The sequence below is a fragment of the Phalacrocorax carbo genome, chromosome 14, assembly GCF_963921805.1.
Source record: "Phalacrocorax carbo chromosome 14, bPhaCar2.1, whole genome shotgun sequence".
In the NCBI taxonomy this organism is placed as follows: Eukaryota; Metazoa; Chordata; class Aves; order Suliformes; family Phalacrocoracidae; genus Phalacrocorax; species Phalacrocorax carbo.
Window position 1 is genome coordinate 10,910,819 of NC_087526.1, and position 16,033 is coordinate 10,926,851.

Sequence of the window (16,033 nt, forward strand, 5' to 3'; positions counted from 1 at the left end):
CATGAAAATTGACTTTACAGTCACTTACCTTCACCATTGTAAGTTAATATTCAGCAGAACAAATTTGAGCAGTATATTTTGGACATTTGCAATCTGGGAGGAATATTTCTTTTAAACTCATGTCAGGATAACACAGCTTCCTTTCCAAGAACTGATTATTTCAGGCCTTCCTAACTGAAGTGAAAAATGCTTAAGACTGAACACAAGTCTTGGTTGACAGCACTTAAATGAGCCTGGAAATCTTCAAATTTAGTGTTGCGAACTGCTGCGTAACTTCTAGGCTAAGACTTCAGGTCAAAGCCTACCTATATTCAGTCAACTTGCAAGCTGAAGTAGTCAGACTTTGGCAACGAAACCCTGGCTTCCCTTTTGCATATGTAATACTCCCAACTTGTAAGCACTCCACTGCTCACTGTCAGGGACCATCCGAAAAACACCTCCACGAGTCACATCCCGGCTATTTCTTCTTTAGTAACATCTGATTTGCGGATTACAATCCAAACTGCACTTTCATAGGTCACAAGGGCGTATCAGCCATTTAAGGCACTAAAAAAAAAAACACCCATGACACAACTCAGGGCTTGATTTTCAGTGATACTGAAAAAAGCCCAGTACGTACTAACCTTTAAGAATATATGCCAAGAATAATTACAGATTTTTAAGTTCCAGTAACCACAAGATTGCAGGTTCCATACTGCTTCTTCCAGTAACGGTATCTGCATCAACAGTGAGAGCATCCATTTGACGAAGGACAGAGAGCATGGTGTTGGCACAACAAAACCCTTTCATTAAGGAGACATCAGGGCTGTTAATAGTATGTTTGCTGGGGGGTAGGGGGATGGCATCTCGCTATATTGGGTTACAAACCAAGTTCTGCATGAGGTGTCGAGCAAAAGAGAATTGGCTGTAAGCAGGACAACACAGGCCTGGTGGGTTTTGTTGACCATATAGTTAAAGGACCACTGAATGATTAATGAAAGACTGACAGTTTCTTTGTGGAGTGGCAGACAATATTTTGGGGCAAGACTTTGGCTTGTCAGGTTAAGCACAAAAATGCTTACATAGAGCTCCCTCCTGAGCTGACTGGCATTTGAATGACTTTTCTAACTTGCTTCCCAGGACAAAAGCATAAATGTAAGGCTCTCTTGAGAAGAAGAAAGAAGCCCAACAAAATTTTAGTTTGCCAAAAGAGCATCTGGCACATTAATACGTGCAATAACACTAGCACCATGTAGTTATGTTCACTTACCACCTTGTTAGCAGCTACAGGCAAATCTTTGGCAAGATCCCTCCCAAAGTAAACCTGCTTCCACAGAGAACAACAAGATCCTTTGGCCTCCTCAGACAAACTCTCCCCTGCACAACCCCAGGCTCTTCCTAAGCACAGAGCTGCCATCACCAACAGAAAAGGCAAGTGGCTCATAAGGAACGGAACACAGATCTACCTTTGTAGCATAAATCAAGTAGAAGAATGATGCCATACAAGCTTCAGGTTAATGGCTTGAAAAGCCCTGAAGCCCAACAATCTGAAGGAAATTTTAAGTGTTATTTAAACTCTGGACACATGATTAAAATCAGAGTATGGCTATCGTTTGATGGCAAGACCATCTCACCCATTCGTACACTCCTGATATGAATATTGATACAACACATGCAAAAAAAACCCAACGTATAAAAAGACTTCACCTCCAGAGAGATGGGGAGGAGGACAGGTCCCCTACAGTAGCCTTTCCCATCTTCAGAGCAGCTACAAAATTACAAGCAACTTAAACCCCCCAAAAATCTCAGGAAAACAGATCTCGCAATTATATGATCCTGAACATGGAAAAAAGATGTCCCCAGTTCAAGCAGTCAGTTAAAAGATGAAAACATATTTCAGCAACCAGCATATTACTATACAAGTGGGATTAGATTATTTTTTAAAACATTCAGTCCTTAAACATCAGTAAAGCACAAGTTCAATTTTCCATTCAGGATGACTTGTGTCCACAAGATGCCCAAATAGCCTTTTAGCATCAGCTCAGAGACTTTTGAGAAGAGGGATCTAATTTTAGCTTTCAGCGACCAGGGACCGCTCCTTATCGTCTCTTACCTCAGGTGGGACGCAGGATAAGCAAGGCTGACCATCTGTGTCACCCTTCCCTTTCCTTCCCTGTTGTAAAATGCTCTAAAACCAGCAGTGATTCCCACTGGATGGGTTGTGCAATCACCCCAGATCACAGTCCGATATGAATTAATAATGTGCTGATTTTGTCATACTGTATCAGCTGTCTGTACTCAGGCACTGCCGGGGGGGCTGCATGGGCCTCTGTCAGGAGAGGTGAGGGGCTGCCCCATGCCAGACACCGCCGGCTTCACAAAGGACCCGGCTGAGCCCATCCAAGAAGCCAGAGGCACCTCTGTAAAAACACGTTTAAGAAAGAGCAAAACTCAGCATGGCAGAAAGAAAAAAAATGAGCAAAACAGCCCTGTGTGGCCTGTACCAAGGCCTGACAGGAAGGTGGGAAAGAAGGTGCTCCAGGCACCAGAGCCAGTTCTGACAGGAATGGCAGCCCACAGAGCGCCCACACTGGAGTAGGGGAGAAGTGTGAGGAGGAGGAGGAGTGGTAGAAAGGACACATTATGTATTGCCTGCAGTCCCCCACTCCCCACGCCGTTCTGGGGAGGTAGAGGAGTCAGGAATGAAGGCATCAATTTGGGCCTGCAACAGGGGGTAGGCAGCACTGGTTTAGTTCTTGCCTTTGTTTCTCACCATCCAACTCTATTTTAAATGGCAATAAATTAATCTTCCCTAAATCTAGTCTGGTTTGCTTGTGATGGTAATTGATAAGCGATCTCCCTATCTTTATCTTGACCGACAAGGTTTTTAATCTGATTTCCCCCCCTCCCCGACCTGTTGAGGACAGGGAGTGAGAAAGGAGCTGGGTGAGTGTCCAGCCACCAGCCAAGGTCAAGACACCACACATACAAAAATGTTTCTTATTTACCTCAGCGCTCTGACTGAAAATTACACTAAAACTGAAAGAAAGTGGCAAACCCAATAAATTTCCTTTCCAATAATCTGCTTCTGACAGAACGTAAAAACTTCCTTTTCCTCCAACTAACTATAGAATGGCTGAGATTAAATCTTACTCTCTAGCAAGAAACAGAGAGCTCTTTTAACATGGCCTGGAGTCTGCGGGACATGCCAGCGCTTCCCCCTGCTACATAAACACTTCTACCACAAAGCTGTCACACATGTTGTTTCCAAGATGTACGTACATTGTTTGGTGCAGTACTGACTACTGCTTCCCAAATCTCTAACATCACTGCAGTCCTAACACTGAATCATTACTTCTGTCATAGACATCTACTGCTAACGCACTTCCTGAGAGACTTTTTGCATTGTACTAAAAAGTAGGCGAAGAGTAAACAAGAAGGCCCTCAAAAAGCTGGATTGCTATTGCTGCAGGGGCACAGGATAGTGATAGCTGCTCCATCTGAGAGCAGCCACTCCTGCAGCGGAAACCAGACCAGTTGCTGCGATTCTTGCACCAGTAAAGTGGACAACAGAGGCTGCTTGCAGATATTCTGCTGCCACCAGCGACACTTCGCTGCCATTGCCAATTACCTACTTCACATTTCTAAAGCTGGTCATATGTAGATGTTTTCTATCCAGTATTCACATTCAGGTTTTACTGTGCCTACCTGCATACAACATGAGTGTGGAATTGGTTTCTTAAGGGAGGGAGGCCGAAATCCTCATTCCACACTCTCCCGGTATTGTGACAGCTCACGCTCCCCTTATACTGAGCTGCTGTGAAACTGCAGTACAGCAAGGACAGGAGCGGAGTCAAAGTTTTGTTACTGCAGCAAAAGGCAAAGTGATGACACTACACAAGTGTCTGGACACTGGAACAGATGTGACAAGGGACACCGTGATCTTTGTTGTTCTCTAGCAGCATTTTCATCTGAACTTTAAGTCTTGGACCCAATTCATTTAACACTGTCATAAAGTATAAAAGCCATCAGTAAGCAGAGTGTGACTTTTTTTTAACAATACAGTTCCTCCTCAATTACCAGGATGCAGTACGTGCAGTTTGGAGGAGAACTGAGCGTCAGCCTGGGTATTACCGTATGTCAGAGCTCCTCCTCTGGAGTCATATCGAGTGACTTTCCTCCTTGAACATGTCCTAATGAATTCCACTGAAGCCTGCAGGTAAAATCCTTCCCCAACCATTTTGCCCTGATTGATAGCTTTAGATCCTCCCTTCACATGGCTTCAGCTGCTTTCCAGACCTTTATTGTTCTCATTTTTGTAAGTGTCTGCAACAGGAAGTTACACTCCGTTTTTTTACTGTACGTTTCTCTTAAAACTGACATCTTTGCATTGTAATGAAGGAACCCCTGGGTATTAGTGACAAATTAGTCACCAGCTAAAGAATATTTTCTTTTCATTTCTATACCAGGTGGAAGATATTAAAATCTCTAGAGGAATTTTGCCTGCTCTGCTACAATAAATCATCACACAATTTTCTTTTAAAGTGACTTAATTTTACTACCTTTAAAACTTCTCCACAAATAAGGAATCCTACAACTGTGTTAATATAAGATTAAAGTAGTCTTGTGAACTTGATCAGGGTGACATTACCATAAAGAATATGTATTTAATTTTACTTTGAAAATTAACGTATTTTTACATTTACATTTTAAATGTTATTTTTTAAATAACAAATTATCCCTTTCCAAGAACCAAAAACATGTACCCACCTTACGCAGACGTATCACCTTCAAAAAGTTAGCAAAAAAAGCTTTTCCCTTCTTCATTTAATTATCTAACTTAATGGGGAACTGTCTTTTAAAAATCTGCAGAAGATACCACACAGCCTGCAAAAAAGTGAAGTCTTGCATTGACTAGTCTTTGTTGAAGAATTTGTAAAGAAGCAGCCAAAGTAGAGCAAAACCAAAAAAAATCCCCCAAAACTTAGTTTGCTTAAGTCCCAGGCCATTGAAATACAGCAAAAACATTCAGTAAAGGTAGAGCTTTGCCTTTTTCCTTTTTTTCCTAGAAAGTGGTCAGTAATATTTTAATAGTAATATGTTATTAAAAAGTTGATACTAAAAATGTTAACTTCACAACAATGCAGACTTTGTGTCATTTCAGTGGGGTTTTCTACTTTAAAACAGATAAACTTCTGTAGCTTGTAATTAATACTAAATACTACACAAGTGGCTTATAACTTCTGATTAAATGGATTCACATACAATGATGTGCTTTTAATCATCAATTAAGTCAATTTTCCATATTATAATAGGCCCATTAAGTAACCCAGGCAGTGAAAGAGTTCGTTTTACAACTGAAAGTAACACCAGGACCAAGACAGAAATTTAAGAGTCCTGCCTGACCAGCAAAGGGAGGGCAGGAGGGTGTCTATCAATAAATACAGTACATGAAGTCTACATGCAATTGTTTCTCCCTCTATTTGCCAAGAAAAAATGAGGAGCAGAAGATCAATTAAAAGCAGAAACGTAAAACCAAAGCGTTAAACGCGACTAGATATTTAAGATCCCACAGCTCTTCTTATAAGCACAGTGCATCACTCCCCTGCCTCTCCCAGGGGAGTTCCAGCTCCGATAATTACTTTCTGTCTGCTCACAAAGTTCAAGTTCAAAACAATACTCATTTTCTACTTCCTGTCCTAAACCAGGGCACAATGCTTCCGTGCATTGTTAAGCTACCATCCCGCTCCACCACAGATACAGTTAAATCACTGTTGTGATTGAATAATGCTGATTTGTGGCAGGGCGGACTGAGGGAAGGAGAAGGCTTTAAGAGGGAAAGCGCCAGGCTCCAACACCAATGCATCTGACTTTTAGCAACAGCATCCTTTACTACTTTCGATTCCAAATCTAGCATTTGTCTTCACCCCACACCCCTACTTTGCAGGGGGGGGCACAAATGGTGTTTCAAAACTAATCTAGTGCAGAAGTTTTGCTGGATCTCAAATATTTTACAGAAGGCTCAGTTTACTTCCCTAGGCCTCCTCCCCATCCATTTGTTACCAAAATTGTGTTCATCTGCCTCAGTGAACAGGAAGGATGGTTGCCAAACAAACAAAATTAAATCATACATAATAGGCAGAATACGCCTTCTTTTGAACCACAACTGAAAACTTTCAGGTGCAGAGGTATCGAAGAGGGCAAAGCCATTTTAAGGTGAGACAGCAAAGGTCTGACAAAGTTTTCATGCAGAAGATATCTTACGTTGCATCGTACAGGGTTACACACATATACAGCATAGCTGAACGATTACACATTTTTAGGTCAGAGACCTAAGCTTGCCTCTTATTCAGAGAGAAATGAATTTTATTAAAAACAAGATTTCTCTAAAGCAGATTTATACAACAGGCTACAAAGGCTAAATAGAATGAGGATCTTGATAATTTTATTTCAATAAATAAAAGAAAATTAGTGCCTGCCTTATTTTCCTGCTACACACCTACCTCCACCAACACACTTAAGAACATTAGGTCAGAGGAGATGTTATACCAAGTACTAAGTCACGCCACTGCAAAGGCCTTTCAGTGCATGAGATTACATTCACTGTTTCCACAGGGACTGCACTACCTCTCTCTCAGGGAGATGTACTGGCTTTCCACCCGATGGGGATTTGCTAGCTTTTGCTAACTGCTGCTGGAAGCCTTTGCCGAGTTGCAAATAAGGCCTACGAGCATGGATACCACAGAAAGATGGTGATTCCTGCTCCCGTTTTGCAAGGCTTAGGCACTGAAGAAGTCAGTTGGACTTGCACTGACAGTGGTTACAATGTGATTTTTTTTAAATTTTTTTTTTTTTGAACATGCACTTGTGCAACAAGGACGGAAGATTTGAAACTGCTCCCTCTCAATAAGGGGTCAACCCTTATCTGAGTGAAATGACTGAGAACTGCAGTGGCAGCAGGACTGGATTTAATGTATCTACCCACAGTTAAACACAAGAGAGAGAATTTTGCTACAAGCATTAAGGCTGACTTACTCCTAACTCTATCTCAGTGGAAAGTAGTAGTACCAACATAGCACTTACCAAATGTAAGCTAGCAAAAATTACGCTTTTATAAATTAAAAAAGTAAAGTTAGCCTTTTAAGCGAAAATTTGGACACAGCAAATACAACATTCAAATGGTTTACTTATAAAAGTGTCATGTTTCATAAAACATGGTGCTTTTTCATTTGTTGAAGGGTGGAAAAACAATCTTTTTCAAATAAAAATTGTTGCTCAATTCTAAACAAGATTTTGAGTTGTTTCAGCCACGGAAATGGGAAAAAAATAATAAATTTGCATAGCAGTACTTCAGTTTTGTAAATTGAAGTACACATTGTCAACAATTACTGAAAGTAAAGTATTTTGTAAATACATTTTGACTTGATTTACAAAGAATCATCAGATAGCTACAATTAAAATCTGTAGATGGTAATTTAGCAGAGAACAACGGTCTCAAGGGGAATCAAACTGGTGATACAGATCTATATTCAAAACTGATCAAAGTTATTTCAAAGTAGCTGTAGGACAATTAAATGGCAAAAAGCAGAATCAAACGTGTCATCAAAAGACGCAATTCACAACAGATGCAAAACTTGCCTTTAAGACAGCTGATGAGCCTCTCTGCATGGTGCGCGGGCTAAGTTGTAAATAACTGGGGCCCCCAGTTTGCTTTGCTTACTCAACCTATTTAAAAAACAAAAAAGTTCAGATGCCTGCCCCACTTTCCCCTCACTGTTTCTTGTGGGTGCCTGAGTAATCCTACAGGCATTTCAGCATTTGCTGAGTTTAAGAATTTTTCCCCACGTCCCCTTGTCTTTGTTTGGAAGTACCAGGCTTTCCTACTCCGGTTGAGTTTCTCTGTGAAGTCTGCCCTTTCCAGCATAGAGTGAGGCGTCAACGCTCTGTGGGTTAACTACTTACTATCTGGGCTGACTAGCATTAAATAATTTTTCTTATTTAGGATTTTTATTTATTTATTTAGCTGGGCTCTTTTCCTCTCAAAAGCAGGGATGGCAAATGAGCATTTCTGCACCACGAGACTGAATGCCTACAGTTAGGCACCAAACAGCATAAAACCACCAATCTTAAACCTTTCTGCACATCTAAGAAGGAGCAATTAAATCTGGACCTTCTTTAGTTACTGCAACCAAGAAAAGTAGGAGTCCACTGCCAGGAACAGGCAGTAGAGAGAAACCTTGTCTGCAGAGTGACTTGGCTCTGGCCAGGCTTGCAGTTTGTAGCACTGGTTTATTTAAAAACATTCCCAAAGAAGTCTATTATTGTTGAAATAATTCAAGACCTCCATTTCCCTGAATTATTAAGTGGTGTTGCAGCAAAGGCAAGCTGAGGTTCTACCATGCATCAATTTCCTCTCCAAAAAGCAGAGGGGAGATGAATGACATTGGCATTTCATGCAGCACTCATGCAAAGACACGGACGTGAAGAAATCTCAGGTTTGTAACCAAATACTTTAAACCTTCATTTCCTTAAGAGGAAACCAGCTGGGAATAAGTTTGAAATGGGCTATCATGAAGGAAGTTTCTAACATCTGAAAAACAAACTTCAATCAATTTCTACCAGTCTCTGTCCATCAATAACAAACTCTTCACCTGCTTTTCAAATTGCTAAGGCCCAAACCATATCCAGGCTCTCCCAGCCTCAATCCCATTTTCACTCTTTGTATTCAAACCTGGCAGCAACAACAAAAAACCCCCAGCAGTCTGTCAAACAACAAAATCCCACACCCCAACAAAACACGCACTCTGCTTCTACAAAAAAATGTCAGTCAACAAATAGGCACAAATTTCACAATGGCTGAGGTCATTCCCTTCAAGTCATTAGGGTTTGTGGGTGAGTTTTCCTGGTGGTTTTAACATTGGTTTCTGTGATTGCAGTTATGCTTATTTATGCATTTAAGGCGTATGATCTAATACACTTAGGTTTAACTACTTCATTCTTTTGACATTCTTTCCAAATTATAAAAAGGATTCTTGGTGTTTTCACTGCCTTGGTAAAGAAACAAAATTGCTGTCCACATAATTTCTTAAAAATACAGAACAGAGTAAGTACTTGTTGAAAATAATTCAAAGAAAAAAAACCTACACCAGACATTCCCCCCCCAGCATAACAGTAATTTTTGTTTTCTCTCTACCCTTCTGAAGGAACCTACTATTTTTTCGAAATAGCTGTTTTGCTGGCTTTTTTAAAACAATATTCAGGCCCTCTCTGTACTTCAGTTACAACTTATAATCAACACAGAAGTTCTTTTTTTTTAATCCCTTCTATTTTTACTGTTTTGCTTTTAAAAAACTGCACATTTGCGGTACGCTTCATTCACATTGCATCTTCCGCAGCCACTTTGATCTCTACAATAATGCTCATTTTATTCAATGCAATGTTTATGATCTACCAGAGGCGCTTGCTTGATAAAAATCATAGAAGTCAATTTTCTATTGTTTTTCTAAGGAAAATTTAAATTACCTTCTCCCTCCAAGGTAAAAAAAAGCCCAAATAGCCCCCACCATCCAAATTAACCAACTTGTCAGAAACATTCAGAAACATTTTCCAAGAAGCTCAGATAAAAAATTATGTATACATGTGTGCACACATCTCTCCCTCAATAGTGTGTGCAGTGTGTGGCTATTAGCTTGTACACATAAATCATATTAAAACATTTTAAGTAACCTTTTCAAACTTGAGGCTGCGGTTACTTCGATACAAGGTATTTCCAGGGTCCCTGGTATAGTTTCATATATCCCAGCACATTTCTAGTCAATAGGAGAAAGAGCAGACAGGACCCCACAATCTCTGTTGAGACCGAAGGGCCTGTTCCTGCTCCGTCCCCTGCAGACAGGGGTGCCACCTCTCCTCTCAAGTCTCAGCTCAGCATCACCACCAGGTACAGCTGTTTTGAGTCTGTGGCCCAGCCACACCGTCAAAACATTCACCGGCACACAAAACGCTCTGAACTTCCCAAGCTGTCAGACCGCCATCTCCCCAGTTCTGTAAAATACCACAATTTACAGCCACGCACTTTGTGGGCACCACAACGAGGTCCCGGGCTCCCCTCTTCCCTGCTGCTCCTCCCTTTACAAGCCACTTTTTCTATTCAAACCCCAACTAAAACGATCCTCCACAAATTAAAACAAACCTTCCTTAAAATTCCCCATAAACCTTACCACAACCCTGCAGCAGAATTCTGGCTTTCCACAGAGCCTCTGTACAGAAACACGAGGGAAAATACCTTAGCACGGCACTAATGAAGTGTTTCCCGGAGACAGCAGAGGTGACAAACAGAATGAGAGCAAAGCCAAGATGCCATCTCGACTTCAGGCAAACAACCTCTTCTGACCTCTGGCAGCTCCCACACACTATTAAACAAAAAGTATTCTCTCCATGTTAATGAACCATGTACAATCTAACAGATAACACTGATGTTAAATAAACATGTTTATATGTGGCTCCTAACGCTAGGACTTAAGCAGCTGCAGACAAATAATTTTAAATGGTAAGGATTATGCCCATGCAATCTTTCTCCTCTCATTTTACACACCTTTGAAATAATTCAAATACACACTTAAAGCCCAAGTAGTAAGAGTGAGTGAAAAGAGGTTTGACTATTTTTAATTAAGTATTCACTCTGTGACACACTCACTGGAACCCTCTATGCGGTGACCACTATTGGATCCAATTTTCCCCTCACACCTCTTTCAGCTGTAAATCAAGAGCAACTGAACAGCTTGCTGCAGAAGGGATCTGGATCTGGTTTTGTATGCCGTGATCAAAAAAACACTTTGCAAGGCGACTGCATAGTCCTAAATCCTTATTCCTGCTTCAGTACTATGGTAGCACCAAATCTACCTGCAAACGGCAACACCTCCAGGCCCCAAATGACCCAACCCAGATGAGCAATTATTTGCATCCTAATTGAGGGGCTTATCCTCACCTGATTAAAACACTGTGTTTGTTAAACATCATTACTTGAGTTAAGATCTGCAAATAAAGATGAAGTATTGTTTTAAGAATTAGACTGCCATGAACAATCGTTTTCTGATGAGACCTCTTAACAAACAGTCCCAACCAGGATGGTCAGTAGAAAAGGGAAGGAAAAAGGCTTGCTGACTTCTATCTGTGTATGTCAAAGTGAATATTATGCCATGAGTTTTGAGTAGTTATATTTTTTTTATTTAGATAGAAGCTTAAAAAAAGCTCCAGCTTGTACTTTTTACTAAATTAAGCCACTGAAAAGGAAGATGTATTGAAAACCTGAATGGCTTTACTTTTGTATATGCCATTGCTTACAGTCCTGAACATATTTTTTGTTCCTTCTTGGTAAAACTATTTTTCTGTACCATGTAGTACAACGTGAAATTTAATGAAAAGAACCTGACTGTTAGTCCAGGAGACTATGCCATGTACTAATCGAGTTTACATTGCTATTGCTGTGAATTATACACATGCATACAGTAAATATACATTGGAAACTGCAGTGCAAGATTTCCCTACTTGATCTACACCAAATGACCCCTTCACTTATGGGATATATTAAAAAAAGATCTTTATATTAAAACTGAAGCATTCCATGGTTTATGAACAGGATTTGAATCTGCAACTTCATTTAACAGTTCATCCCTAATAAAAGTAACTCCAGCCAGGCAAAATTAATTCAAAAATATTTTCTTAGCATTCTAAGAACTTCTGCTAGTTTTCACAAAACTTTGAAAGCATTTTTCACTGCACAAGTAATCTTAACAATCATTTCCACAGATTAAGTCTAACAACCTGTGAATTTATTGCACAAGAAATTTACTGCAAGGAATAATTAGTCCTCAGCACTGTTTTTGCTTGTTCTCCAGTTGAAGACACCTTAAAACCATCTGGTTACTGCAAAATTTGGCACAGAAGAAACAAATCTTACTGAAGAGAATTATAGCTGATTTCAGAATAGCTGTGTTACTACTACACATCATAAATAACAGTTGGGAAGACAGCAGAAAATTACTAACTTCTTTAATTGTTTTCTTTGTCAGCAGTGTGTACATATACACACTGACACGCAAATACAGCCGCGCTGACTTCGGCGGGATGCCTTTCAGGCTTGAAGTGAAACACGGAACTAATTTTTGCAGGATTAATAGTTAAATTATTTCATTTTCAGCAAAAAAACCTGGCATATCACCCCCCTAAGCACAACAACACAGCAACAGACAAGATTCTTTAAGCAAAATTCTTAGATCAAGTTCTTCATATGGATACCTGAGTTTAATTCCTTTTTATAACCAAGGCGTATCTGCAGGCATCGTGTAGTTGAATATGGGACTTATTGTTGTGGGGGGAATTATCACCAACAACTTTATTTTTCCCTAATGAAGCTTTTCCAATAAAATTTAAGACTGCCAAGGCTGTGAGATATTTGAAACAGGAGTCCATTTCAAATATTTCAACCAAATAATGGTGATAAGATTAGTGAGTCATGGGAATCAAGTCTCTACACAGTAGTTTAAAAGAAAATGAGCTGAGGGGAACCGGCTAAACAAAGCAAAGCAAAACAAATCGATGAGCCTAGAACCAAAAGAGTACACCACTTGTTATTTAGCCAAATGTTTTGACCTGTTGGTAGGGGAGTAGAAGAGGCACAAGAATTGTGTGGACAAATTGGCTCAATATTTCACTCAGTAACTTCACAATTTAATTTTGCATCACACATATAAGATTTTTTTAAAGAGACGTAAGTTAGAAAAATTAAATCAAGCTATCAGCTGCTGTGCCATTTCAAGCAAATTTTCAAAACATGCTTAAAAAGTTTCTGGAATGCTTCCAAAACTGCAAGCACTGATTATTTTCAAGGCATTTGTAGCGCAAGTCTCTCCTACTTGTATGTGTAACATTTGAGGCCACATGATGCCTTAAATTTCAAAGCAGAAATAAAAATTCATCTTTATTTAAGAATAGAAATGGTTTATTCATGTCAAAAAGGACGAGGAGAAAAAAATTTACCCTTAACGTAGCAATATGTAACACAAAACAGTGCAAGACTAAGAAACGCTAGTTTAGACATAGAACAGATAGTTAAAATATATGCCATGTTTTGGGGACCAGACTGCCCTAATATGCACAGATATAGAAACGTACAAGGAATTTAGACATGCTTTCTTAATATATTGGGGAGGGGGGGACACAGACCCCTCTATAGATGGCACTGCAGAGATAAGAAATTCTCAGTAAATCAGTAAAGTCCCCACAAAAGATTAAACAATAAACCATTGCCTTTAACAGCGCTAAGGGATGTGTGAATTTGATACTATGCTGAACAAAACTGCTGTTAATAAATTTGATGTAGACCAATGAACCGTTTATTAGTTAATCATATATATTTTAAGAATTAAAATTTTATACAACAGAATATACCATTATTTGAAATGCCTGAAAAACAGCAGTTGTATACCATGAATAATTTCCTTCAGAGGCCATTCACTGGGCTCAAGCATGATTTAACACTCAAAAGAGTTCACTTAAACTGCCTAAGTCACACTACAAGTTTTCCTCACACAACAGCCGCGAAACGGAGCATTAACTCATTTTATGTAAACGCATGCTTCAGGTTTTAAAGTAACTACTAAACGAAGCCAGGTCTAAGGTGAAGCCAGGTCTAAGGTAAAGCCAAACGCTGCACATCAATTTACTACCTCGGTTAATTCCCGCTCGCAGCTCCGCGGGCAGGACCCCAGCGCGCTGCCGCGCTTCACGCCACGGACGGCGCCGCGCTGCGCCCAGAACCGCTCCGCTCCGCGCCCGCGGAGGGCGGCTCAGCGCGCCCCTCCGCCCCTCGACGGCTTGCGGGGAGAGCGCCCCGCTCCACGCCCCCCCGCTCCGCGCCCCCCGCACCGTCCCGCGCAACACGCGGAGGCAGTTTCGCGCCTGGGACCGCAGCCGCCCGTCCCCTCCGCGGGCGCGGACGGAGGGCGCTCCGCGGCCGTACCCCCCTCCCGCACGCACTCACCGGAGGCGCAGCGCGGAGCCCGAGCGCTGCGGAGTGTGCGCGCCCGCTGCGGGCGCAGTGAGCATGTGCGAGGCAAGGCGCGCATGCCCGCGCAAGGGAGCGGAGCGGAGCGGGGCGGCGGCTCCGCACCCCGCGCTGCGCCCGAGGCGCGCCCACCCCCCTTCCCCGCCGCGCCTCCCGCGGGGTGCGGAGCGGCGCGGTGCGGTACGCCTCCTCCCGCACGCGAGGGACCACGCGGGGATTTTTAACCGGTTGATCTGACCTGTTGCTTCCCCGGTAGCGAGGCCGGAACACCCGGCCCCTCCGCCCCCCCCCCCCCCCGCCTCGGCCCCCCACCCCCGGTAGCCTGTCACCGGGACCGCCGGCCCCCGACAGCACCGCGGAGCTTTCCCTACCGCACCTACCGCACGCGTGGGCCCGCGGCGTGTGGCAGCGCGAGCCCTCGGAGGTGTCCCAGCGCCCGCGGGGCTGCGCGGCCCGCGGCGGGGCGGAGGAGGAGCCTCCCGCGGCTCCCGCACGCCGCGGGGCCCGGCCGGAGCGCGGGGACGCCCTGGCAGCCCCTCCGCTATTGTCGCGAAGCTGCCCCGTGGGACCCAGCGCCGCGGGCTTGGCTGGAGGCAGAGCTGTCCCCGCCGCTTCCCCCGCGGTTTCGAACAAAAGCCCGTCAGTGTTTTCACTGATCGCAGGTACGCTCCTAACAGGCTTTTGTAAAATTACTTTTTTTGCTTTCGTAGCTGCATTTTTATCTCTGTCAGTGCTATCAACGCACGTTCAGCTGCAAGTTTTTAAAAGGCATTCGTGGTTTAAAATTTGGACGCTTGAATACCACTTGAATACCACCTTATCTGTAGGCACCGCTTCCATGAAAATAACCATTCTCGCTACAGTCCTTGTGTTACCGATCTCTAGTGACAATTTTCAAATATCAATTTAAAAAGAAGGGCTTTTGCAGGCATCTGGTTTTCTTAGGCACACTGTGCTGCAGAGCTGTAGGTCCTGCAGACCTGCAGAAATAGCTTCGCTTGCGCGAGCCATCCCTTTGCACTCAGGGACACAGAGCGTTGCACAGCTCCTGGCTTCCCAGAGGTGAAAGCCCCCCGGATGATCTCGCTTCTAGCTCTGATCTCCTTAAGGGAACCAGAATGGCTTTGTGGCCATACAGAGGTGCTGCCCCATCTCCTGTGTCAGCACAAAATCAGAGGCAGTCTCTGGCATGTGCACCTTGAGGGGGACTTGTGCTCCTGCCCAGTGACGGGTGCCTCTGTTGGGTACATCATCTGCTCCGCACGTCCAAGCGAGGGGCAACGGGCACCTTCGGTGGGCTCCTGCTGGGGAGACAGGGCTGGGGCCTCCCACCGCGTGCACCCTCCATGCGTCCCCATGTGCTGTAAGCCATGCACACAGCTCCACCTTGCCTCCTACACGGCACAGGTGCCGCACAGCTGCCCCTTCCCACCGGCGTACCTGCTCACTGGGGATGCAGCCCGGCCACAGCGGCATTGGGGTGTTTCGTTTCCGCACCCCGCTCTTCCTCTTTATTCCCCCCCTTCTCGCCAGCCTGAGGCAGACTGCAGCTCTCCAGTTCTGTCTCTCCAGCACTGGGGAGGCATTGGAGGAGACCTGCAAGTCCTCGCCCCGACGGCTTTTATTACACCTAGCCCTTTCCTCAGGAAGGGGATATCCCATGAACCACAGTGGAAAAGCCAAAGGAGCACAAAGGGTGTTGAGTTCAGGGTTTGAACAAGCTGCAGCCCACTCATGGATTTAACTCAAAATTTTGACAATGGAACAAAAACATCATTGCAATGAGACAGCTGTTTTTACTATCAAAATCTCTCAGATCAGTTTGACTGCAAAGTGTGTTCCTACAGTCCAAAGGAGACAAAGCTCCCAGCATCAGTTTGGAGCTGGCAGGCTTCCTAGCATGAGCTACCTCCTGCCGGCCTAGAAAAACTAAAGCTCTTTCAGTTGTTATTCCCCATCAGTTCTCAGCACTAACCCCCTGATTTCCCC

The 16,033-nt window shown here is 43.2% G+C and overlaps 1 protein-coding gene across 4 annotated transcripts in view; it reads right to left on the bottom strand.

Moving 5' to 3' along the window:
• EYA2 (EYA transcriptional coactivator and phosphatase 2) overlaps positions 1-15,591 on the bottom strand; it is a 104,239-nt gene extending 88,648 nt beyond the window's left edge. Inside the window, exon 1 of one of the 4 annotated variants that reach the window (XM_064465692.1) lies at positions 15,485-15,591. Coding sequence is in view for 2 of the 4 variants with exons in the window: in XM_064465691.1 (XP_064321761.1) it covers positions 14,021-14,085 (65 nt within the window). In the remaining 2 variants the exon portion in view is untranslated. Of the gene's footprint in view, positions 1-14,020; positions 14,157-14,424; positions 15,008-15,484 lie in introns of those variants that run through there. The other 3 variants (XM_064465693.1, XM_064465691.1, XM_064465689.1) reach the window with 3 other exon arrangements.
• Positions 15,592-16,033: the final 442 nt, after the last annotated feature.